The 26,540-nt window shown below is 47.2% G+C and overlaps 1 protein-coding gene across 1 annotated transcript; it reads right to left on the reverse strand.

Moving 5' to 3' along the window:
- Positions 1–1,903: 1,903 nt before the first annotated feature.
- Positions 1,904–21,717, reverse strand: LOC144111504 (ileal sodium/bile acid cotransporter-like). The gene is made up of 5 exons (XM_077644826.1): positions 20,838–21,717; positions 15,348–15,584; positions 11,045–11,216; positions 10,377–10,614; positions 1,904–5,186 (listed from the first exon to the last, which is right to left on the reverse strand). Exons 1-5 carry the CDS (start codon positions 21,273–21,275, stop codon positions 4,841–4,843), a joined length of 1,431 nt encoding a protein of 476 aa, XP_077500952.1. The 5' UTR covers positions 21,276–21,717; the 3' UTR covers positions 1,904–4,840.
- Between the last annotated feature and the right edge of the window lie 4,823 nt (positions 21,718–26,540).

Raw genomic sequence — 26,540 nt, forward strand, 5'->3', positions numbered from 1 at the left:
CCACAGACAAAGGGGGGCTCGAAGCGGTATAAGAAACCAGGCTGCTCGCGTAGTAACCACTCACGCCAAACAGCTACTCCATCGTCGAAAACGCCGATTCCGTCTTCCTGGTAAGGTGTCGTGCCGTCCTCCGTGTACCACATCGCGACAGCTCGCGCCGGCCGCCAAAAGCGTGACTGCGCCTCAGCAGCACTCTCTCCAGAATCAACCGCGCGCTGCTTTCCCCGCCCTTATCGAGTCAGCGCACAGCTATCACACGCTGCATCTCGCAAGCAGTAGCTTTGTCATGCGCAGTTGCGCTGCACCCCGGAGCGATGACTGGAAGACATCGCGCGCAGTTTAAATGGATAAAAAGGGTTGGTTTGGTTTATGGGGATTTAACGTCCCAAAGCGACTCAGACTATGAGAGACGCCGTAGTGAAGGGCTCCGGAAATTTCGACCACCTGGGGTTCTTTAACGCGCACGGACGTCACACAGTACAGGATAAAAAGGTGCCGTATAGCACCCCACTCTTCGGAAAAATACTTCACAGTGCTCCCAGAAGCAAGGGTGGCATTCAGCTCCGGGAAAACACAGCACCAACTTGCTCAAAGCAAATGTGTGTGCGAGAGATCCCGAAAGAAACAGAAAAGCCAACGTATTCAAACAAGGCTGTATTAACTCCAAAACATCTTAAATGCACGCCATTCGAAAACAGCAGTTCATGTGATCAGCTTTCAACCGCATGAAAAGAAACTCTGTGACACCATCCACTGCAGCTTACAAATATGACTTAAACGTACAAGCATGATTCAACAGCGCTAAAATCGGAGAGCACGAACAACGTGGACCCACAGCATCCATTGATCTGCGCCGCCGAGTCGAGTCTTCGCCATCGCTGAGCCGGGGCTCCACAGCCGCAGTACCCGGGTTCGAACCCGACCGCGGCAGCCGCGTTTCGATGGAGACAAAACGCAAATGCGCCCGTGTGCAGTGCGATGAAAGCGCACGTTAAAGATCCCCAGATGGTCGAAATTATTCCGGAGCCCTCCACTACGGCGCCTCTGCCCATCGTTTCTTCTTTCAGTCCCTCATTTATCCCTTCCCTTACGGCGCGGTTCAGGTGTCCGCCGAGATGTGAGAGAGATACTGCGCCATTTCTTTTCCGACCCAAAAATCAACCAAAACCAAACTACAGCCGCGGAGCGGCTGCTGCCTGACCGCGTGATCTAGCCGAGCAGCCCCGGCTTGGCGTCTGTAACGTTGTGTATGTGGCAGTGGTAGTGCTTTTATTAAAAATAATAGTAAAAAGGAAGGAAAAGATTTTTGCTAGCCCCGGCATCTGCCATCGATACTGAAGCACCTGAGCTGGGGCAGCGGAAATAAGGATATCAGGCAGAATGGAGAAATGAAATGAAAGAGGTGAGGGGCAGGAAGAGAGGATGTGTGTTCCGCACACTCGATAGGCAGTGCGTCCACCCTGTTACCCTGGTAGGTTCCAATTAAATTAATGATTGATCGCGAGAAGTTGGTCAAGCAATGAGCACTGCGGCCTATTTCTGCAGTGCCGCGTGTCTGCCACAACGCTGTCAGCGCTAATACATGCAGCCCACATCTCTCTCTCTCTCTATCTCTCACCACCACCACGTACCTCAAAGCGCGATTGAGGAATTTTTCTTCTTTCACTCCCCCCTTCATCCCTTCCTTTACGGCGTGGTTCAGGTGTCCGCCGATATGTCAGACAGATACTGCGCCATTTCCTTTCCCAAAAAAAACAGATTTTAATTTCCACTGTATTAGAAAACCAGTTATGCGCCTTCATTTCCTCAAAATGAACGACGGTCTACAGCTTGAGTGCCACGTTTCTGCTACAACGTTGTGAATGCCAACGCATGCAGCGCAGATGACACTACCGCCGCCATGTAGGTTAAGCGTGACTGATGTGTCCACTGTCCCAGGGGCCGGTTATGCGCCTTTTATTTTTTCAAAATCATCGGCGTCTAGAACAATGTCAACGCCAACGCCAATCAACACAATGAACACTGATAGCTTTCCCTTTGTATATCCTGGATTAGCTCATTTTTTCATTTTTCTTGAATATTTTACTTATAAAGGACCAGTATTAATTATTCCCTGACTCAAAGCAAAGGCTTCGAAATAAGGCACAAAGTATATCACATTGCTGACTTCAGTAAAGAGCCGAGACTTAGATGTCTTTCAACAAGGGATGTTGTGCCCAGTTTAGGCAAATAAAACTTTCGAAACGTAATCCTACGTTCCCTTCACCTCGTCGTCAAATCACGGATAACAAAAGCAACTTGAAACGTCTAAAACAATAATTAACAGGGTCTTCCTGTACTGATACCTGTTTCACAAAATAAACACCCATCGATATGAAACAGCAAAGAGTTCAGATGAAGATAAGTTTGCGTGAAGAGACAAACATGTATATTACCTTGTGGAGGCAACAACAAGAAAACACGCGACAAGGAAGCTGCGCCATATTTTGCGCCCGGATCGGGTGTACTTCTTTACGATATGTGGTGAACCGTAAAGATTCTAGCTCTGCCACAAAGCATGGCCCATACAACATGGGGAGTCGACGATCTTTATTTATTTGTTTATTTATTTATTTCCTTGTTCAATGCAACTTATAGGCTCCTACACACATTAACAGCATAAGCCCAAAAATAAATACATACCATGACAAAATATATTTTTTGCTAGCCTGTCGCGTGGGCACCAGAAAGTCTTCGCCGATCTAAAACGAAATACCTCTAAACATGTGGGCCAAGGCCAGATCGTTTTCTTTAACTTTAAAGTACGTAAATTTTGCTTCATATAGCCTGCATTTATGTGGTGAAAAGCTACAAAGGCCGTGAGCACGCTCAAATTGAATGCTAGTCATTGAGGCGCCGAGCTTTCCCGAGTGGAGTCTCCATTTTCTTTTCGGACGAAGCCCGGTCCTCTTTACTGTCGTGTTCGAAGTCGAAGAACCGGAGCTTAGTCCGTCACAGTCGATTCTCAGCATCGTCATATCTTTATGACACTTTCCTTAGTCCTTCCTTTACGGTAGAGTGGTTCATATGGTGAAAGTTTATATACCCCACCGGTTGCATCCGAGATAGGGTCCCTCGGGGCCAGACGAATGCATCCGGAGCGGTCAAATCCAGCCAACACACATCAATGAAGGTGGATGATGGGTGATTACAGCACTTTAATTGGGAATAAAATTGGTGGTTGGTCCCCCTACCCCGGGTGTCTATTGGATCTTGCCCCCGTTGTACTTTCGTCTGTGAGCTGGAAAGCATTTACTCCCACTGCTTAAACGTCGGTACTTTTATCCCTTATATTACCCCGCTGTTTCGGCCACCTCATACCATGTGGCATTGGCCTGCCTCTATGCCGGACGAGGTCGTCCATACCGGGAAGCCACGATTCTTCACAGGGGAGTAGCCAGGGGGTGTTTCGGTGTCGGAATACCTCCCGCAGTTTTTCTGAGTGCTGCATTCCCCCTCCACCCTTCATTTCGGCCTTTTTGTCGCCCATGATATACCCACCGCATCGATATATTAAAATGTAAAAAACGAAAATAAGAAGAGTGTCAGTTTGTAGACAAAAACAGTTCCTGTTCTAATAGGAAGCGGAAGATTTTGCAGAAAACAGTCACCCTTCTTCGCCATCGCACGACGTATGACGCTCCTTTGAATTATAGGCACGGTTCACCCAAATAAACATACCTTTGACGTCAGCCTACTTTCTCATGCTTTGCATTGACCTCAAATAATAATAAACTATCGCGAAAATAGTGATTTTTTTAAGCGCCTCTGCGTCCTGGCGCAGGTTCCTGTTCCATTGAAGTCCCTCCTCCTCCCCTCCTCCTTCACATGCATGGGGTAGAAGTTTTGACAAATGCTAATCGTTCGAAGTTGTTGACCTTGTTTTCGATCAGAAGTTTTTCTGTTTTTGTATATTATGTGAAAATATTGCAAATATCTGCGATTTTTGATACGAGAATTTTTTTTTTGTGAGAAAATAAATGCTCTTTACGAATCAAGTCCTCGGAGTCCTGTGTGTATTGGTATTATGAATATATTGCAGTAAACAAAACAACAAACCCTTCAGCTTTATTACAGCAGAAAGATGGCTAAGATATTGTTTGGGCACTGGTTCTCTTTCTTTTTATGTTTTTACCGGAGCGTATAACACCCCTCGAAAAATATTTCTGGCTACGCAACTGGTTCTCCAGCGCAGCACTGAAGACCACAAAGGATGGCTGCGTTTAAGTGCAGGAACGGTGAATACCACATGCAGACTGCGGCGTTGTGCCCCTGCGCCCAAGTGCCCACGGGAACCGACCGGTGATAAAGGATACAAGCTTTCTCGTTGCCTGGTGTACGGCTTCTTTAGGATGACTGCTTCAGAAATGCTCTCTGACCCCACCTTGTGAAAAAGGGCCACATTGGGCTTTACCACACAAGGCGTACTTCGGTCTCTCGAGTATTGATTTTCCTTCGAGGGAGGGGAGTGGTTGCCCAAAGGCCCTTTCCAAGCATTTCCTTCCGTAGGAGCTCAGCACCAGAGCGGAGGATATATTGTACCCATGGGAAAATTGGTAGGCACCCTTCGGCAGTGGGAATCGAACTCAGTGCCCCACCCTTTTACCGAATTGCAGGCGGATGCTCTATTATAAGGCCACCGTTTATCATCGCTTAACCCCCATTACCACAGCCGAGACTTCTCTTCGTGGTCGGAGACCACAGGGTCGAGCTCCAGGACTTCCTTGGGGCAAGGCTCGGTGGATGGACTGCTGCCTGCTTTGGGTGCCTTCGTTGGGATGAGGTCATTCTCGACTTCCGGTTAGGAACTGGATTCCGAAGGCACCTCCTCTTTCGGGTGCAGGCGCTTGGAAATGCACTTCTTGATCCGCATCACCGTGTAGAGAACGTACAGAGGCAAGCCCTGCAGAAGAGCCTGGCATACGACCGGCACGATAACTAAGTCGGCGTCGGGGAGCGGAAGTGACGTGTACACGATGACTACGGCGATTCCGCTGTTCTGTAAGGCGATCTCGAGGACCACTGCTATGAACTGTGGCCGGGTGAGGCGGGCCACAAACGCTGCAAGGGGTCCGAAGACGTAGGCGCTCCAGGGAATTACCGCACCGCAAACCAAGCTTTGCCATGTCATCAACAGGAAGATGTACCTGAGAGGGGTGCGGAAAAAGTTATGTGGTGAAACTCGGGAAAACGAATACGCCAGGCTCTGTATTAAACCTCGCGACACATCACACTTGTAGCTTGCTTGAAAATATGCGCATAAGGAACGAAGTCAAGATCGGAGAATTAAGGGAGTCAAAACACAAGGCCGGTAATATGCAAATGTGTCACAGGTCTGCGTAGTCCAAGAGTTTTTAATTCTGTACTAATATAAGCTGAAGGTGTTGATTATCGGTTTTAATGGTGCAAGGACAGCATTAGCCAAAGAGCACCATAGTACATGATATTTTGGTCTACTCCAGATGAAGTCAGGCACCCATTACACAACCACTTGACACCTCACAGAAGCCGAGCACCAGGCCAAGAGAAAGCTTTTTATCGTAGGAAAGTAAGTGGGTACCCAGCGGCACTGGGTATAGAAACCCGGACCGCCCACGTGCAAGGCGGATGCTTAAACGACAGGGCTACTGCTGCGGTATAAATTGATGTTCCGACTATCTCACGCTGACAAGCACTTCCGCGGCAGTCTCCTCGTCTATCCACGGTGTCATAAAAACAAGTCTTGAAAAACTCGTGTGTGTCTAATTGAGCCGATTTTTATGCCGTTCTTTTTGCCTTATGCACATAGCAAAACAACAGCCACACTTACCGCCCTCTTTCGCATCGAAGAATTAACTGTGTCTACCCTCTTGTGTTCGTCATCGCGTTGTGTGATTAAAATCAAGAAATACCAACTCGCCCGGCAACTGATTTCAACTGGTTAAGATTTGCACTTCATGCGACGAAGAAAAAGTTTCAGCCTCCTCTGCAGAGTGAATGGAGCTTTCGTTTTTCGCTCCGGTAAAGGACGAGCAGCCATGGGCATCCTCTCTATAGACAACCTACTGCGGCGACGCTGCAGACCCTTTACAAGCAGCAGTTCAGGCTTTGCTTGACAGGTGGCGCCACTAGTACCTAGTACCGTCGCCATATGCCACCTCCTGAACCATCGTTCGCAGTATCTGCACGGAGTGCGAACAGCTGTTCAGTTGCTTACGTAAGGTTGTCAAGTGTATTATTGAAGCACCTGCGAATAAAATAACTATACAATGTTGATTTGGCCAGTTAGGGCAAAGACCGAAGGTGCTCCTGACATCCGGGCACAGGCACAGGCATTCGCTTTCCGAGGACTCTCTTGCATGGCTTTGTTTTTGACAGCAGAGAGAAATCAGGGAAGATTAACTTCTTAAATAAAGAAATATGAACAATATTTCTAGACAAGCCTCAGTCCGTTGGCCAACGTTTCGTTGGGAGGAATTTTCTGGTCTAAACGTTGTCGGGAGGTTCCAGGTTTATCCCACCATTTGCATAAGACGGGAAATTCAGAGCCGGCAGTAGCTATGGGAATTAACGAGTTGGTAATCTAAAGAGCACAGATATATTACTGCTTACGTCGCAGCGTTGTCGCTCAGTGTTTATTAAAGAACTTGCTGAAGTCATTATTTCGAGCGCCGAAATATTGAATTCGTCACTCGAAGAAGGCAGGTCACAAAGCGCATGACGTACTTAGGTCGCTTTCGAGGTCATCGATACAGTGCATGAATAAGTGATGCTTGTAGAACGACGTGAGTATGCCGTACACTGGTGAGACTGCACATTACAGGGTTCTTTATATTTCAGATAATTCCAGCTATACTATGAATTTAGAGCCGCCCAAACTGTACTGAAAAATTACCGCACTAATATTTCCGAAGACCATAGGCGAACGCCGCAGAGTGCGGCATTTAGAAACGTGTGTTGTCTTCCTTCCAAAGCCAGGATATCAGCGGCCTCAGAAATAGGATTTGGGCAACAAGCTTGCTTTCACGTGCGCGTACACGTTCAATTGTAAATTTTCTTCAGTGCTAAGCACTCACAACATGCATACAGGCTTTCTTTCAAGAGAAAAAAAGCAAGTGCCGACTATTGGGTTGGGACAAAGGAAGATTGACATTCCTTATGGACCGTCAAGCGTTTAGGCTTCCGTACTGAAGCCGAAACGTCCGTCTATTTTTCATCCAAACCATTGATCGGCATTTCCTTTTCTTTAATATTGAAATGAACTTACACTCGTCCAGGAGAAATATCGCCGAACCTTGGATTTCATCAAAGGTGTCCCCACATTACTCCTCGATAGGTTTGTTAATGCATTCGGATAGGTTTGTTAATACGTTCGGACCGAATCGGCAGCCAGAAAGAAAGAAGTAAAAAACATTATTAAATCGACAGTTTTCAAGAGCTACCACATAACCCTGCACGAGTTCTTGTGCGCCTTTTACCATTCATTTTAACGAGACAGTGGAGGTAAACAAAAAGCGAACAAGGGCGGTGGAGGCCTCAGGGAGTTTGCCAACGTTTCGACACGAGGACTTGTCTTGGTCTGAGCGCCTTAGTACAGTGCTCTAGAACCCAAGGTTATAGAGCACTGTAGCCTTAGTCTGGACTTCTCCCCCAGACAAAGACAATCTCAGCGAGCTTGCCAACGTTTCCACAAGAGGACTAGGCTTCGTCTGGACTTCTCGCCTATACGAAGACAAGTCAGCCCAAGCCATAAGCTTAGCAGGTCTTTTTTTATTGGTTAGTATCTCGTCAGATTTTTTTGGCTATCTACGCGACACGACTTAAGACACTATATAAGTGATAGCAAGGCTTCCCAGCACATTTATTCGTTCTTTAGTAAACCTTCTGTCCTTTGATCTCCTGTCGTTTTTCCGTTTTTGTGTTGTGTTCTACGTTTTCTTCTCTAGTTACAATGGAATGTTTTATCTACCTTTCTAAGAATAGCCCCGCAATTCACTGGCTATTTTACAAATGCGAATGAAATGTTCGCGGTGCCTGTTCTATACTGCCAAAATACTCAAGGAAATGACATCTTTTCCCACTGCGAAAGTGTAAGTTCTTCCAGTGGGCAATGCCATTCTAGTTACTTTCAAGATTCCTTTGTGCCTTCAGTTTGACGAATGTCAAGGGCCCATATATTTCATCTATATTTGACGTCGGCTATTTTCCCTGCTTTAATGCAAATTGCAACAGTTATCCTTTGTTGTTTTTAAAGCAAACGGTGATAAAAATGATAACAGTAACTACAATTCTGTTATCATAAAAATGATAACAGTAACTACAGGTCTACCCGCCGCGGTGGCTCAGTGGTTAGGGCGCTCGACTACTGATCCGGAGTTCCCGGGTTCGAACCCGACCGCGGCGGCTGCGTTTTTATGGAGGAAAAACGGTAAGGCGCCCGTGTGCTGTGCGATGTCAGTGCACGTTAAAGATCCCCAGGTGGTCGAAATTATTCCGGAGCCCTCCACTACGGCACCTCCTTCTTCCTTTCTTCTTTCACTCCCTCCCTTGTCCCTTCCTGTACGGCGCGGTTCAGGTGTCCAACGATATATGAGACAGATACTGCGCCATTTCCTTTCCCCAAAAACCAATTATTATTATTATTATTAACTACAGGTCTACATTTCTGCTTCCGCTTTTTTCTAAAGTTCTGGAAAATATTTTTTCGTGGTTTTCACGATCTGCTGATAAGCATAATATTATTACAAGTGCTCAACACGGCTTAAAGAAACAGTTTTCAATGGAAACTGCATTGCTGGCCCAAAGGGGTTCATTTAACGTAATTTGGAGGCCAAAAAATTTAGTATTAGAATCTTTTTGTGGAGTTTAATGAAGCATTTGACTGCATACACTATGATATTATTGTTTCAAAAATTTCTGCATATGGTATTAGAGGTCATGCCCTAAACGTCATACGTTCCTATCTTTCTAAGCAAACCCAGAAGTGGATGTCAATGGCTACCGTTCATGTACATCGCAAATATCTCGTGGTGGACCACAAGGTAGCATTCTGCGCCCGTTCTTGTTTAATTTGTATATTAATGATGTCAGCATGCCGCCAATATAAATAAGAATGCATTTTTCGTCATGCATGCAGACAACAGCAGTATATGTTTGGTGGTAGTGACCCTACAGAATTCATGGAAGAAGCAAACCGAACACTGTCGAATCTTGCACACTGATCAAATTTCAATGCATTATTGATTAACTTCTCTAAAGCAAAAGCTATGTTTTTCCATCCTAAGGGTAAAGTTTTGAGCCTTGACCGCCTTATGATTTATGCTGATCATCAAATTGAAGTCGTGTCAGCTTTCAAAACCCTCGGTGTCTGTTTTACAGAAAAGTAACTTTTGGGACAAATATGTAGATTTCATAGACTTAAAGGTTGCTCGCCTGGTAGGTCTCCTTCTGCCCCACAGTAGCCTTCTTCCGAGTGGAATTAAACTTGCATTATTTAAATCCCTATTTATATCTCAATTATATTACTATCACTTCGTATGGGGAAATACTACTTAAACAAATCTTCAAGAGCTCAACCTAGCTCTATCAAAAGAAAGTAGTAAGGATAATATATAATCTGCCTTGGGACCATACCAAGTATGAGCTCTTCAATCCCACTAAGACGCCCAAAATGTACCATCTTCATAACTTAAGATTATCCTTTCGTTACAAGCGTGAATTAAGAAATAACGTATTTCTCCAACATTACCGGACTTGTAAACTGCGAAAGTCTTTATACTTTACGCCGCACAAAGCCGTTTTGCACCAGTACACCTCGAACAAACTATGGTTTGCAGATGCTGAGACATTGCCTTCCCTCCTTTCTCAATGATATCACAGATGCTGGGCTGAGCATTTCCGCTCATAGACAATACAGTTTGTTTCATCATATTTGTTCAATAGTGTGTGGTCACCTGTTATTGTGAGAAATTCAGTGTTCATTTTGCTTCTTTTTGCCGGACACTTCCATTTCTTGCCTTTTAAATGTTGTATACCACGTTGTTATCACACCCCTGTATTAATTTAGACATCCTGATTTGTCAAAATCTGTTAAGCATAACACTGTGTTCCTTATTCATCAACCAACTTACTTTTTCCGCTCAATTATGTCAATAAACCTTGTGTTCCGGTATATTTACTGCACCCCTGCGTCCCTTCTGCTGTGTTTTTCATGTTTTCTTTACGTATATATATGGTTGGAGTGCTGCCACACTTTTTAGGGCTGGAGAGCTTGTCAAGCTGCCAGGAGCTTTTAACTCCCGATGACCTCTCTCCCTGAAGAGTAAATAAAATAAACTTCACTCAAAGCAGCCACTCACTTGTTCACAGTGACGCTTAACACTAAGATGGCGATCAGCACGATCATAGTAATTGGCTTAATGTACTTCTTGAGAGCCAGGGCCCAGTTGGGCTTGAACCTCTGGGTGGCCATACCGATGCCCAAGGGCACGGCGAGACCCACAAGGCTAGCAACCATGTTGCCGAAAGGGATGTTGAGGACGCCAGTCTCGGGAGACATATGGCGTCCCAGGATAAACATCCAAAGTGGCATCAAACCTGCATAGAAAACAAAGATTATATAAGCAAACAAGGGAGAACATCTAAAACCAGTATCTATGAAAAGATACAATGCATCTTAAATGTCTCTGAAGGCAGGAATTAGGCTCTGTTGCTGTAACTCTTTTTGGTCGTGGTCACAGTGTACTTGCACCGTAATTTCACCGTGATAACGCTGATTTCCCCATAAGGGCATCGTCTCACCATGCAGACATCGTGATTTCGCCGTGATCGCGTCGTGATGGCACCGCGATGGTACCGTGATTGCACAGTGAAAGGACCGTGTAGGGACCGTATTGGCACAGTGAAGGGATCACGTTGGCACAGTGAAGATACCGTGATGGCACACTGAATGGACCATGTTTGCACAGTGAAGGGACCGTGAAGAGATTGTGACAGCAACATGAAGGGAGCAGACTCCCTTTCTCACCTAAGCTGGCTATAGTGCCGATGAACGTCATTGTGACGCTGAGAGTGACGTCGCCATTAAAGAGGAGTGTCCAGAGGTTGCTAGTGGTCCCGCTAGGTGAGCAGGTGAGCATGAACATGCCGAAACGCATGAGAGGGTCCTCCAGAAGAAGCAGACCGACACCATAGGCCACCTGCAGAGTGAAGTAGACCCCTAAGGCCTCTTTGCCAGCAGTATCAAAGTGCATGACAGTCACTGGCTGGCACAATGGTCACACAATATGGTATTTTGAACCGGACATGTAGTTGCAGGTTTGTTTTAAGCACGAAATGCTTTTAGCTCCTCTTGTCGGTGGGTGCGCCGGGGGTGACCATAGCGCCAGGACGGTGGGAGAACATGGAGGCGATTCGCAACGAATTTTAGCGAACCTTTCAGTTTCTCCCACTGGTGCCTTCGTCGTATGCAGCCGGCGTAGCAGCACTTGCGTCAACAGCGTCTTCGTGGTCCCGCGGTGGGCGAAACCACCGCGCGGCGCGGAGAAGCCGATGTTCTGCCCAGCAGCCCGAGATAGTGTTCCTGTATATGCTCCTCCATATAAAGAAACAATAGTCCTAGATGCGCACGCGCAGTTCTGGCGGCACTTGGCAAGCGAGGCGACTATGCCGCGCGAGTTGCCGTCATCACATAATACGCGCAAATACAACACAGGACCCGTGGCGCCATCTATCAGCACGAAAAGTAACCATCTTTGATTTACTGATCGGTCGGCGGAGACTGTAACGGCGGCGTCCAGCCAAATCCCAACGTTCTGTGAAGCACGAATTGGCACGTCCCCTCTTCTTTGGCGTGTGGCGACCCTCTATCCCCACCCTTACTCCCAATCCCTTCTCCCGGGTGCTGTGCAGTGTCCCCCTAGAGGGCAGCCAAATACCGCATCCATAACCCCATTGTTACCCCAACCACCCAACCAAGCCACCAAGCACGCGGCGAGCGCTGGGCGTCACGCATAGAAAGCGGCAAAGAAAGCCGGGGCCGGGCTCGTGAAGAAAAGCTAAATCAAGCGAAGCCGCTGATTAGGGACTCTCTCCAAGAATAGTGTGCCGCTATCGGTACCGATGAGCCATTTTAGAATTTTTTTGCAGTGCATTTCATGCGATAGTCTGCGAATGTTTTCTTACTTGCGCAAGGCAATAATAAAAGAATTTGTCTATTGTTGCAATATGCTTTTATGTTCACGCGTGAAAATATTCAAAGCACCTTTCGCTGCTGACATGTTTCAAGAAACTATAGATAGCTTGACGCGTATAACTACGTCGTCTATTTGCTGACGGAAGCATTGATTTAAAAGAAAACACGCGGTAATACCGCGGTTCCCCCTGGTATAACTAATGGAATTATAAATAATAATAATAATAATAATAATAATAATAATAATAATAATAATAATAATAATAATAATAATAATAATAATAATAATAATAATAATAATAATAATAACAATAATAATTGGTTTTGGGGAAAGGAAATGACGCAGTATCTGTCTCATATATCGTTGGACACCTGAACCGCGCCATAAGGGAAGGAATAAAGGAGGGAGTGAAAGAAGAAAGGAATAAGTGCCGTAGTGGAGGGCTCCGGAATAATTTCAACCACCTGGAGATCTTTAACGTGCACGGCCATCGCACAGCACACGGGCGCCTTAGCGTTTTTTCTCCATAAAACTGCATCATATTTATACAAGAATGAATTATTAGAAGGGACCAACCCGCTAATCTGTAAATAGTGTGCATCTATAAAGTATCTTCAGGATATGGCTCCTAAATATATTTTACCAGAAACAGCGTTTTTTTAGATCTATTCTAGATTGAACATGAAATGCCCGTGGGGCCTCACCATACATTCTTCTGCTATGCGAGTTAGGGTAATTTGGGATGCCTTGCGATAGCAGGTGCTCCCAGGGATCGGCCTAGTGCGACTCAGGTTGCGCCCGTAAACCAATCATTAATCTAACTGCCACCTGTCACGGTGAGTTGTTTAATCACTATTAGATGCGCAGTTGTGATGGTTGCGATGTTTAGGTAACGTGCCCTAAATGACTCACCCGCCTCCTAGGTTGCTCTCTGGAGACCACCATGCCCGCTATCGCGTTAAAATCATGTCACGATTATTGCCTCAGTTCAGTAATCTGCTGGGATCTTTGCACAATGCGGTCTTTCCACAGCGTGCAACAACGGCTTCTGACTCCCTCAAGGACAAGGAACTCCTCTGCTCCCTTAGTTGGAAACTTGATTGGAAGTTTGTGCCTATCCATCGTTACATGTGCGTGATGATGGACCACGACGCTGAACTGTACGATTTCCGTACGGGAACAGCCTGCCACTGATAGAAATAGTTGCCTGTCCAAGCGCCTTCACACTGTCTTACCAGACTGGCAAGGAAAGTAAACTTTGTCGCTGGAAGCAGGGTTTAGGTAAGGGGCATAAAGCGCCTCAGTTAAGTCACGATTAAAAAAATTGCACAGAGGAGATCCCAGCTTCCCCTCCTCATACTTCTGTGTACCCATAGTGTGCGTTAAGAGCAAGGACTGCCAGCCGCCAACGCTCTCATAGAGATGAAATAAGGCATTTCATCAGATTACATGGGATCTCGGGGCATGATGCCGTCACTGCAATTCACGTGCAACGATGACATTGCTCTTTTTTCTTGCGAACTTTCTATTTTCTTTGTCAACACATTAAAATCCTCAACGGGGGAAAAAAAACTTGTCGCAGATCATAAAGTTCACCCATTGGTTGGAAGGAAGTGACGTCACCAGACCGGAAGTGATGCCCTTTCCGGTAACGATGTCAACCCCTTCTAATGCTACCACGTATCGGTCCGTATTCTCCGCTGGAACAAATTCCCTTGGTCTTGCTTTGACTGCAGGAAGGTTTGTGGACTGACTGACCTTATGACTGCGCTTCCCTGCAATGTACCGCCTACAAGTGGACGCCTAACTATCGCGTGCAGGAATACAGAGCAATATAGTGCGAGTAGATGCAGCATCCATCCATTAAGAAGTGATAGTGTTTGATGCAAGAACGTTTATTTCCCGTTTCACATAAAGTACCTGTCTCGAAATGACGAAGCCATGAAATTAACAAGGGGACAGTTGAGCGTACCCTATCGTGATAGTCCGTCCAGATGACTTTATTTAAAGTCCGTCATGTGTAATCACAACGAATACAGTCGCCCTAAGATCTGAGTGCGCTGCATTCTGACTTTTTTTTTTCGTCGAGTTAGCGACCCCATGTCCTGCCACTCAAAAATACCTGTACTGATCCTTGTCTGCTCTTAGTGTTGCTCTGAAGATTCGCGAACTGAACGTTTGCTGCAAAGACGCCAGAAAATGTTAAAATAGAAAGAGCGGGAAAGGAAATGTTGTGGCTTACACATGTTTATGGTTTACAGCTGCCTGTTTCGTTGCTCAGTCAGTAGGAGATACGGGGGTAGAGAATACACTTGGTGCTTCGTGGCATATGGCTTTGCTTGCCTCCTTCTTACCATGTGTCACGGAACATTGGGCTTCTTCGAAGCCTGCGAGGCAAGCTGAAACGTGAAGGATGTCGGCCACTATGTGTAGAGGTGTCGTAATCCCTACTGTTAGTCCAGCGACCAAATCTCGGCTCTAAGCCCTCTCAGCAATGTTACCGTACAGGTGTTCAGGTAAACAGATCCTGCTCAAACATAACACGCCAATTTTAAAAGCCGTGGTGCATAAGCCAATTAATGGTGTAATCACTCATTACTATCAAACTGAATACAGCCTTGTAGCCACAAACGAAAGCTATACAGAGTTCCGAAGACCTTCGTAATCGACGAAAAATTCTTATCCGGGGTTCGAGACCAGGACCAGCGACATTTCGGGGCAGTCGGTTTAGAAACTAAGCCACCCACGATGGCTAGCACACAACGGGTCAAGGCTCTGTTTATCTAGAACTCAAAACGGGATCAGTATTAGTCCAAGATAGAACAATCCTCCTAAGCAGTTATTTAATCAAGAAGGGAGAAGTTACTTTATCAATTGAAATTAACTCTACCTTAGGATATTCCCCTGAATAGCTGACACTTACCAGCCTATGTATGATATGTTGCAGTTCAGTCTCCGACATCAAACATTTGCCGCACTGCCCATATCGCAGCAAGAGTACTCAGAAAGGGGGCGATGATGTTTATTGAACTGACAGGCCGAGAGGTCTCGCTGATAAGTGAAGATCCTGCCGGCAACTAGGTATCCTGTGCACACACGTGTCAGCAAGCAAGCATGCCTGAAGCAAGTACTCACGAGGGGCATGAAGAGAAATTTGCACGAGCAGCCCAGGAGCGGCGGGAGCGGCTTCTTGAGCGTGTTCCAGATGAGTCCTAGGTCGATCTGGCAGCCCATGCTTACGTAGTTGAAGAACACGATGACGCCAATAAGGATTGGGAATGCCTTTTGAAACGCCATGGGCACACGAAGCACGGCAATCAGGTAGTCGTGCTCCGTGCAGTTTGTTTCGCTGTCGCCTTCCAGCAGGCATACCTGCGAATGTACACATGCAGGAAGTATTAACGGATAACTGCGTAGGTTTTACAAGTCGACGAGCTTCAAGGGGTCGAACTCATGAAACTTGCAGCTAAACCATGGGAAGTCCTTTTGGGCTAGCATTTGAAATGGTGACGTAATCGGCGATTTAAATCGAGATGACCACCATGCTTCTCTGCAGCGCACAACTACAAATGGGGGATCGTCATGACGCCATTGAATGCAACAGTGCACTTGCAACGTATAAACACTTGATTTAATAGCAGAAAAAGAGGAGTGCTCCTCTTTTGGCGAGTGCCCCTCTTTTTCTGCTATTATGTTCCCTCCTCGCCAGACGGGATTCCGTCAAACACTCGACTGAACACTTGATTTTAAAGAAAAAAAAACCTACGCCACCGAAAGCAAAGGCCTTCGAGTGTTGTTTGGCGGCATCCAACAAGACACGGCAGGCTTCGGTTGGCGGCAGCGGAAATTTGGAATCATACCTTCACACCAAACTCCTCTGCATTCCTGTGGGGCGGTAAAAAGAAGCCTAAAATTTAATCGTCTATTACGTCACTATTTTAAATTCAAGCCCAAAAACACTTTACGTGCTTTACCTGCGGCCTATATAGATCTGAATCCTTGTATAGCGCGGAATTATCAAAAAGCGGTGCAGTTGCCTTTTAAAAAAAAGTATTAGTTTTTGGCATTTAAGACACTTTTATTATTTCCTTTGCGTGAAACTTGAAAAGGGCGCCAGAGTTATAAGGCGAAGAGATTACCTCTAGAAACGAATATTCATTTGGCAGTAATTCCTGACTCAATACTAATGAGGGCCCTTTTTTACGCTCGAACCTCCGCTGTGCATAACAAGAAATGGTTAGCAAGAAGGGTTAGAGTAACGTCAAACAGCCTGAGGCTGTTCAAGCAGCTTTCGCTCGGCAAAGCGATGTCAGCCAACTAGAGAAAACACGAGAGAAAAATTCAGCGGGACCACCGCTGGGTTATCAGCAGCTCACTGCAAACGAGCTTTTTCAAGCAGCTTGAATAGTGCTCGAGCATACTATACATGACAGAAAATGAAATAGACAATGAAATTTGTTTCCAGTGCTTGTGTAGAAGTATGGCCCTGTTGTTTCCTCGCCGTCAAGCAAGCAGCGCGCACACACGCGACAGTAGTGAAACGAAACATACACAAGGTTGTTTGAGGGGCGGGGGGCATGGGGCATGCCATTTTCTGGCTGTCGGGTCAGTTTGCTCTGTGTCTGGAAATGCCGTACCAATTACGCACAATACAGAACAGCTTCACAAGGCATGATGTTACCTCGGTGTCTGAATATGCGGACGTATATATTCGCATCGACCCCAAATTTTCTCTAGTGAACCCTTTACTTAGTTCTCTGTTGTCCACTTCTGCGCCGCTAACCCAGTCGACACCTTTATTTCCTTCAGCCCTTCAATGCAGATATTAAGGAGTCAAAGGAAAAAAATAACTGGGACACCAAATTACCTTATCTATTGGCATTGCGATAGCATTAGAAAGTGCTGACGCCTTTACCGGGAATAACGCTTTTGCCGGTCAGGTGACGTCAGTTCTCTGCAAACCATGGATGAACGAATTTTTATGATCAATAACCCATTTTTTAACCGGTAAGGCTTTCATTGCTGTAGCATTAAAGTCATTACCCTTACATTATCATAGCTAATGCTCCCACATTCAAAAGTCAACACCAATATTTTTGTAGCGCAGCTAAACATGGCGATATCGGTACATCTCCAATTACGAGGAATTATAGTACTTGGCCCATTTTAGGCAGCTTGTAGTTGTATAAAATAATTGCATGTCACAAAGATAAAATGAAAATCCAGGCCGCGAACCGACTCGAAGGCCTAGAGACATTAAACACTTTTTTATCGATCTACTGTCCTCCTGTATTCTCCGAAACATTTCCGAGAAAATCAGAGACGAGGAATTTTAGAACACCTGTCGCCAACCGCAATTCACGCTGCCTTTTTTTTTTTACGCACAGCTTGCTTACAGGGGCGTCGAACATTCTGGCAGGAAAGTGCTCGCTTCCGAGAACATGTTGAATCAAGCTTCATATCCAAGCTCCACGTAGCAATGAGTACACGGCATGCGAACGCTATGTTGAAAATCTGCCGCGCTTGGCAGTAAGGGGTTACGTTGCCTTTTTATTTCATGTTATCCCGTCGCGCACATCTCAAGCGCAACACGTGTGCTAACACAACCAAGACGTTCTTATCGCTGTCCCCGTTTTCTGGGTAACCTATAGGGGCTCTATGTTTTGGGCCGCCAGTAGAGAGCCGAAGATAGGGTGCTCTCGAACTGTGCTTGAAAACACTCCAGACATGTATGCGTCTTCGTCGGTGCCTGCACGGAGTCCTCGCCGCATACATCACATGTACGGCACACTCCGTTAGCTCTAGCGCAACGGAAATGCCAAGGCAGTTACTTCCCAGAGAGCTTAGCGATAGCGTGGCGTTGACCGCTTATCTGGCGTTCAGGAAAAATTCAAACATAAGGCAGCGTACCTCCTTGAGACAGTCGCAGTCGCCGCCGTGCTTGAAATTGAGTGCGCACTACGTAACCTCTTTCCTGTGCAGGCAAGCACACGGGGGCTCCTTATTGTCTCACCGAACTCTTTGCGAAACAAGGGCCGTCCTTGCGGGCTTTTAGCTTATGCTTTGCTAATACTTATTATCTAAAGGTGTTCTGGCTCTTAAGTGGCCACTTCAATTAATTGCCTTTTCTCTCAGTTGGCCGAGAAGTCATATGGGAACAAGGTAGGGTCATACGCACTTGCACCTGCATACTTCACGTTATTACAACATTGTCCAGACAACACTGACGTAAAGAGATGCCTAGAAGGATTTGTGCTCATACTTCAGTCCCCTTCTGCTGAATTCTCTTGGTAGATAAAAATATCAAAACTATTGAAGAGACTATCGTCACCACGTTTAGAGAAAGACGGTGATCGAGAAGTGGTTTGAGTAAATATTGCACACACACACAAAAATACCACGTAACATATGCCCCATCACAAGACAGCAACATATCCTCAAAGTGTACACAGCTGAAAAAGTGAGCAAAACCCAAGCTTGCTAGCGTGCTTATATTCCCGCCATTCCGTGTGACTTGCTCCCTCGTCAAATAGCACTGGTGGTCCAAGTCTACCGCCGTGCCGTGTGACTTGATGCATGCAGCGTTTGGAAGTGGATGTTAATTAAGACAATCATTGCAAACCACAGTGCCAATGGCACCGGTGCAAATTGATGAAGACAACCATGTCCAAAGCTCAACATGCTGGCAGTATAACATCATCATCAGCCTACGTCCACTGCAGGGCAAACGCCTCTCCCATACCTCTCCAAATAACCCTGTCCTTTGCCAGCTGCGGCCTTCTTGTCCTCGCAAATTTCTTAATCTCATCCGCCCACCTAACCTTCTGCCGCCCCCTGCTACGCTTGCCTTCTCTTGGAATCGACTACGTTACCTTAAAGGACCATCTGTTATCTTTCCTCCGCAGCATACCACGTGGGTCAAAAGGCTGCGCCGGTGGCCGAGTGTTCTATAGCGGTGGCGTGAAGATGATCTGTTTGCGCCGCCGCGGGTTCAAATCCCGCTCGATGCCATAACTACTGGAAAATTTTAGTCTGCTTTCTTGGTGACTGGTCAATGACAGGTGGCCACCACTGGATTTTCCCATAAGCGTTCTAATGCTCACACATTAATAACAAATATCATGAAGAATTGCGTAAAGGTGACGATGCCGCCCAAATATGACGTCATAATGAGCACCTCTTTTCACTGCGTTGTCTGATGGCACCCAGAATATTTTAGTCTACAAACGTGCCGTTTTGACCTAAGACGGCGCGCATCGGCCACTCGACACTGCCAATCTTAGCGATTTCGGTTAGAGTAAACACATAACCTAACTGCATCTCTGACATCTGTGTACAGAGTCGATCACACTTGTCTAGAGCGATCGGGTGGTGTGCTGCGGAACAAATGAAGTGAAATCTTTTCTCAGCTGCTTTGGTAGCGGTAAGGTGCTGGTGCCTGTGCGGTTCACGTGTATATTCTGCTGCTCTCCAAGGCAACCAATATCGGTGAAAGTGAATACCTGCTTTAGAATTCTGTTTTATTTCCCCCGAATGGCACCTCTCGAGCAATCTATAGGCAAGTGTGATCGACTCTGTACTGTAGCTTACGCTTGGCGTATATGCAGCAATGCGTAATCTGTAACATGCATAGCTATGTACACGCTTATGTGGCGGGAGTCTATGCTGCTTATGTCAAAGCTGATGCTTCGGGAATATATATTGAACGGCTAGGATATGTACGATTAGGCAGTTGCAAATCAAGAGAACGAAATAAAGATGCAAATCATCGATTCCATTTCCGCACTAAATGATCGACGACGTGATGGCAAGATTTGCCGAGCCTTTGTATGAAGGCTGAAAACCACAGCATCGACGAATGGCACTGAAATGCAACCGAAATCATTCTGCTTCTATCTTTGAAGATGATTGCAGCTAGGGGATAATGTTAGCGCATTTATCTTTCCCTTGTTTATTTCGCCACACCTTTGTTCACAGCACTTTCTTTCTACCCTGCACATCAGCCGAATTGCCATCATCTATGATACCGTATATGGAACAAAATAAAGCGAAAGACATCATGCGTTCCATTTCTGCTGCTTTCTCTACCTGGTACTCACAAATACTATTATTGTAGGCAGAGATGGACACAATTTTCGAGGTATTTTAGAAACTTTGCATTTGCGGCCTATGTTTCTTCTCCGGACAAACGTTTTCACTAGTACAGACCGGCCTCGATTTTTCAATGAGAGCCAAGAATGTCTTGATGACCCGCTTTAGATTACGACACATCGCACGACAAACCCATCAGTGGGCATGACGTATAAAAAACCCTGCGCTGAAACACTGAACTGCTGGAAGCACACGCCATAAAGCAAGTAGTACAGAGAAACAGGCAGCCAGATCCCCCACAATCCAAGAAGATATGCCGGCAGCCCAGTGGCATCCTATTTACCGCCAGAAAACCGTAGCCAGACGGGTGCGGTGACAACAAAACGCCAAGTGAGGCTTGTGCGTTCAAACATCGGAGTATATTCATAGGAACACAAACCGATCACAGGTATCCTGCCAAAAACACTTTCTTAGGCCTTGCTGTTAAGTTCCAGAATAATGCTTCGCACGACATATCACATAGCAGACACCCACCTTGAAGAAGAGTTTGGTGTAACTCACAAACACTCCGTGGACGGTGACATTGAAGCCGGTGCCATTGGTCTCGGCGTTCAGGTACACTTTGAAGACATCCACTGTGGCCACCTCAGTGTCAGCGCTAGTCACCGTGATCGTGCGGTTTGCAGGCGTCGCGAACGTCACCTTGACCACGACGTCCCGATCTTCTTCCACGTCAATGCGCTGTGGCGGCATGAAGAACATAATGGTGTCGTTGTCTGAGACATCGCCGCCGTAGACGCCGCCTCTGTTGGCGAGCCCGTCTTTCCGGAACTCGATAGCCTGCTTGTTTGGTGCGGCGGCAGTGTTTATGAAGAGTGACTCGTCAGTTGCGTGAAGACTAGAAGCCAAGTCCAGAAGCACGGTCCAGGACAGTATGCACAGGATGGCGGCGGAGAAACGATGGACATGCATTGCGGAGGAAGGAGCGTGCAGTCCGTCCGTACGCCTTTCAGAAAAGGAAATGACTCCTTCAGTATATAGCCTCCTACATTATCCACGTCCCCTCATCGACGTCGAAATCAAAGGATGCCGACCGCTGCACCTAGGTAGTATGGGTGAGTGAGTGGTCTGGGATGCAAGCGCGCCATCGTGGCGAGTGTCTGAACTAGCACCTCACTACACGCTGTGCGTTTGCGTATGGTCCGCAGCGCAGGTCCTGGCAAAGTGTCAGAAATGTGCGCGAACTATTAACACGCTCCTTTAGGTGCGCGGTGAAATGCCCTCTCCTGACCTGCGCGAATCTTCCCGCAAGAGGCGAGCGCATCCAAGAAAGGGTAGATAAGATTGGCTGCACGGCCGAGCCAGAGCGGATGACCGGGCATTCATAGTATAGGAGGCTATGCTCAGGAACCGCCTTCTGCTTCCGGCGCCGTTGGAAGGCCGAGAGACGGTGAACGCTTCGAACACTTCGGTGACTACGTCGATCTTATCAGCTTCGGTAGATATCGCCATCGGGGAAGACCTAAATATGCCTATTTGCGGGGTCAAAAATGCGAAGCCATCCGTTGAAACATAGACCATTAACACGGCGCTTTCTGCATGGCGAACAGCTATAAACATAGCGCAGCTTAGACAGTACGAATGGGGCAGAAACATGTAGCGGTGGCCGAGTGGTTGAGCATTCGCCTCGCATGCAGGAGGTGCTGGGCTCGATCCCCAGTGCCGCCAGGCACCCACCGGTGATACAATGGGTACAAGCTTTCCTCTGGCCTAGTGCCCGGTTTATTCAGGGTGAAATGCTCGGGGTTTTTGATCATAAAAAACACACGTGTATTGAGCATGTATGCTCATGCACTCCGTGAGTGCGATCTTTCTGTATTTTATATTCTTATTTGTCAGCTGCAGCTTAATCTAAAATTTTCTGCTAAATATTTCTGGCTTCTGAAAACGTTTAGGCTGATAAACCGGTACTTTTCGGTATACTGTCCGTGGACTATACATGTCTAAGCACTAACGTAATTTCTCCAAGGTTTTGTGATACTTGCGTTGTGCACGCATACATAATGCTTTTAAATGCTGGTGGAACACTTTGCTCGAGTGCAGAAAGTGTGGCAAAAAACATTTTTCAGCAGAAATTCAGCCTTGGGGACTACACACCAGATTCCGACTGTATAGCGGAAATCACGGTAATTGGCGTCAAATCGAATAAGATAGCCATGAAGTTTCAAAAGTCACCGACGACCGCCCCGTAGTTCAGTACCCATGGACGTCGTGCTTTCTACAAGTGGTTGGTAGCTACAATGTGACGTGCACAAGCTCCTTGCTCATCCACACCGATAATGCCCACTTTGTTTCTTTTAAAGATCCTTGTGCAAAATTGTGTTTTTATTTAGTAAGATTTATTCGATCAACTTGCTCTTTCTTCGCTAACACTTCTAAGCTGCGCTTCATTGCAGCAAAAGAAGTGTTCTTAGGGCAAGTCTGCTCGCAGTGTGCTGGGAAAAGTGTTTGGCTGAGAAGTTCACAGCTGCTTATCAGTTGGCCTAATTTATTATGGACACAGTTGCACCACCGGTCGTAAATCTGTGTGGTTTCTGGGCACTTTAAAATGAGCACTGACTACTGTGGTGTATGTACAACACTTGAAACGTCGAAGCAGTGGATTGCTGGGATAAGGGGAAGTTCTTTTCGAGCATGCTCAGGACTCGCGGACTTGGTCCGCTCGAGTGACCTGGCAGCGGCCAGGAGCGCAGTCTTTCAGCAGGGTTCTGCTCATGACAAGGTAGCAAAAAGGCGAGAGTGGCTTTAAAACTAACAAAAAATTTATTCCGTCACAGTCTGGAAGACGTTGAACTAACGCGCGTTGGCTGTTTGGTAGCGCAGTCTATCGTCCATGAGATGTATTACCACGTTATTAGGCTACTTTTCCATACCTCACGGTGAGCGGACACCTACCGCCTTGTGAGCTGCCGAGTGCTGACGTCACGGCAGCCATGTTAAGCCTAGCCATAACTAAATATTAACCTAATTAGACGATATTTGTGTTTAATATGTTCTACTGATCGAGACCGTTACGAATATGCCCTTAGATCACGACGTCTTTGGTGAAATAATTACAAGCAGTTAAATTTAAGCCTAACGATAACTAAACTTTAACTTTATTAGTTTTTATATTGGTACGTATCTTATGTATTCTATTCATCTAGAGGATTCCAAATATCTAATTCGTTTTATGATGACCTCATTAATAACTGAGTTATAAGCGATTATAGTCGCATGACTAGTTATGACGTCACAAAATCAGTGACATCACCAGTCAATCAATAATTCGATATACTGCAGGCGTCACCAATAAATCACCAGTTGGGTTGCTATATCAATTTACTAGGGGGCCGCCATCTTGAATTCCTCGGACTTGGAAAATTTCATGACGAAGGGAGGTCGGCGCAGACCCCAAGAAATCGAGAAACGTGATGAATAAGAGCTAACGCTCTTAATAATTTAATAATTGGTTTTGGGGGAAAGGAAATGGCGCAGTATCTGTCTCATATATCTTTGGACACCTGAACCGCGCCGTAAGGGAACGGATAAAGAAGGGAGTGAAAGACGAAAGGAAGAAGACGTGCCGTAGTGGAGGGCTCCGGAATAATTTCGACCACATGGGGATCTTTAACGTGCACTGACATCGCACAGCACACGGGCGCCTTAGCGTTTTTCCTCCATAAAAATGCAGCCGCCGCGGTCGGGTTCGAACCCGGGAACTCCGGATCAGTAGTCGAGCGCCCTAACCACTGAGCCACCGCGGCGGGGTGAGCTAACGCTCTTAAAATTTGTTTTTGCAACATCAAATGTTAACATCTACCCTTCACCACCCAACAACCTCCACAACTGGACAGTGGGAGGCACTGTTGTGCAGCTCCGAAGCCACCGCTCAAGACAGGACGGTCACCTGAGCTAGGGAAGCTGAAGCGGCACAAGGGCTTTCGGCCGTCTGATCTTCATCGCCTCCATAAAATCTCTCAGAAATAGCCGCACCTACCTAGCTTGACAACTTGGCGACGGAGGACACTCTGCCCGCCAGCATCTGAGTCCAAGGAAGCCTTTATAACGCGTACCACCAGAGCCCATGTTCCTGTGGTCATCTATTTGGCCATTTTGCAAGCTGCGAGAATCCGCGCTTATTCAGGTTCTTCGCCGAAACCGCGTCGAAATGAGTTTCTTTCAATAACTCCTGCTAACCCGCTGTTCGCGTTCTATTTGTCGTCTTTTCCACTTCCTCATATTTCGCAGCGCGCGGAATAACTCGCGCAGTGTGCTTCCAACACCTTACAATGGTGTCGTCATGACCGGCGCAATTTTTCGCAACACTGTCTGCCGCGAGGTGAGCGATCCTGAAATTTCGCTAGGCCTTAATAACCCCTTCCTGCTAGCCATTTTTTCGATAGACTGCTTAGAAGTTACGAAAAGCTCAACCGAAGCGCGCGGTTTCTCCTTCCGGCAGCTGCTGCGGTACTGCAACCTTAGGCGACGCATAGGAAACACGCAGTGCCGAACGGAGGCGGCTTTGGGTTTCGGCTTGGGCAGCGCGCACAGTGGTGGTGGTGAAAAGCATTCATTCATCTATACGTACAAAGAGGTACTCGCGGAGAGGCCCCTAGTGGGTCTCGCCCCTTACAATAGAAGGCGGAATAACTCATTCCGGGACCCCGTTGGTCCTGACCGCTGCGCAGGTCGGCCGAACCAGGGCCTGTTGGGCCGATAGTTCCTGGCAGCCGAGAAGAGCCGCCTCCGAGTCCTTTCGGGTAGGGGAAGGGGTGATGTGGGAGGGGGGGGGAGAGAACGATTTTGCCTGCATGCCCAAATTATGTGAAAGATGTCGGCCACCTTCCCACAGAATGAGCAGCGGCCGTCAAAAGAAGAGTCAAAGTGTTTGAGAACCGCCTGGCACAGCAGGATGTTTGTAAAGAGCCTAAGGAGAGTTGGTTCGCCAGCTTTACCGAGTCCCTTCATAGGAACCGGGTAGCACCGGAGTTCGGCACGATAGTGATCAGTAATGTCTTTAAAAGAAAGAAGAGGGCTGTGATCTGGGTTAAGGTCCTCCCAAGGAACGCCTGGTGCCCGGTGAGTGCGCAGGCTGCCTCATGAGCGGCTTCGTTACCTGGCATGTCTTGGTGGCCGGGGACCCATATGATTGAGCGATGAGTTGGATCGCAGTCACGAGTACTGTGGTGAAGAGTTTGGTAACCGAACTCAAAGTTACGACTGGCTCCGCGAGAGTCTGTGAGGATGAATTTAGAGTCGGGATGGGAGGCTGCGATGGCGATCGCTACCTCCTCCGCATGTGTTGAGCTGGGCGCCTTGAGCGAGAGGCCGTCCACCTGTTTTCCTTCGCGTATGACTGCAGCCGTGTACCATTCCCCCCTGGAGTGGTGGTAGGGGCCTGCAATGTCGACGTAGAAGACGTGTTTATTTAAGCCATAGTGGCGGTGCAGGGCATCCGCCCGCGCCTGGCGCCGGCCATTGTGGTCCTCCTTGTTCATCTTAGTCGGAAGGGGTCGAACGTAGAGGGCGCGTCTCCACAGTTCGTGCACTAGAACCCGTTACACCGTATGGTGGTCATGTTCACCTCTGCCGATGAGCTCACCGCTGCCGATGAGTCTCGCCTCGGGCAAACGGCCAGCGCGTTTAGAGCGCGCTACTCTGGGCGCCATCTCAGACTAGCGATGCATACCTTACCGATGACGTCACCGGCGAGTAGATGACGGCGCGCGTTACTCTGATGCCGCGGGTAGTCGCCGCGCAATATGCCTTGGCGTTACCGCAGTAACCCTCCTCCTCCCCTTTCCTATTCGCGCTCTCCTCGCTATGGTCGTCTTTCATCCTCAGCTGCGCACCGCGCTCGGTTAGATCGGCGGCGAGACACTACGGTCAGCACGGGAACGGGCGCTTCGCTTTAAAATAAACTAGCATTACGTACCGCCATCCTTGCTTAGATGGTGTGCCTAGCGTCGAGCCGATATCGCCACTTCACACAACGGCTGCCCATTCCGCACAGTGTTACCATACGGCCGGCATGAGCGCTCATTACTGAATCCACATTATACTAAAGCCTCTGCCGTAGTGAACACGTTGAACCCATTATGAACTTTAGCGCTGTTGCCGTCAACCATAAGTGTGTTTGCAAAACGACAATATGTTTCCGTACCAAAGCTCCATTACCGCGACTTCAGAAAACTG

Source organism: Amblyomma americanum, chromosome 11 (genome assembly GCF_052857255.1).
Source record: "Amblyomma americanum isolate KBUSLIRL-KWMA chromosome 11, ASM5285725v1, whole genome shotgun sequence".
NCBI lineage: Eukaryota > Metazoa > Arthropoda > Arachnida > Ixodida > Ixodidae > Amblyomma > Amblyomma americanum.

Bases quoted from the DNA above. Each gene is read 5' to 3' on its own strand.
- LOC144111504 (XM_077644826.1), bottom strand. From the start codon at position 21,275: ATGCATGTCCATCGTTTCTCCGCCGCCATCCTGTGCATACTGTCCTGG. The intron at 15,585-20,837 runs GTGGGTGTCTGC...GTACATTCGCAG, and splicing joins ACACCAAACTCTTCTTCAAG to GTATGCCTGCTGGAAGGCGA. The intron at 11,217-15,347 runs GTGAGTACTTGC...TTCACTCTGCAG, and splicing joins AATTTCTCTTCATGCCCCTC to GTGGCCTATGGTGTCGGTCT.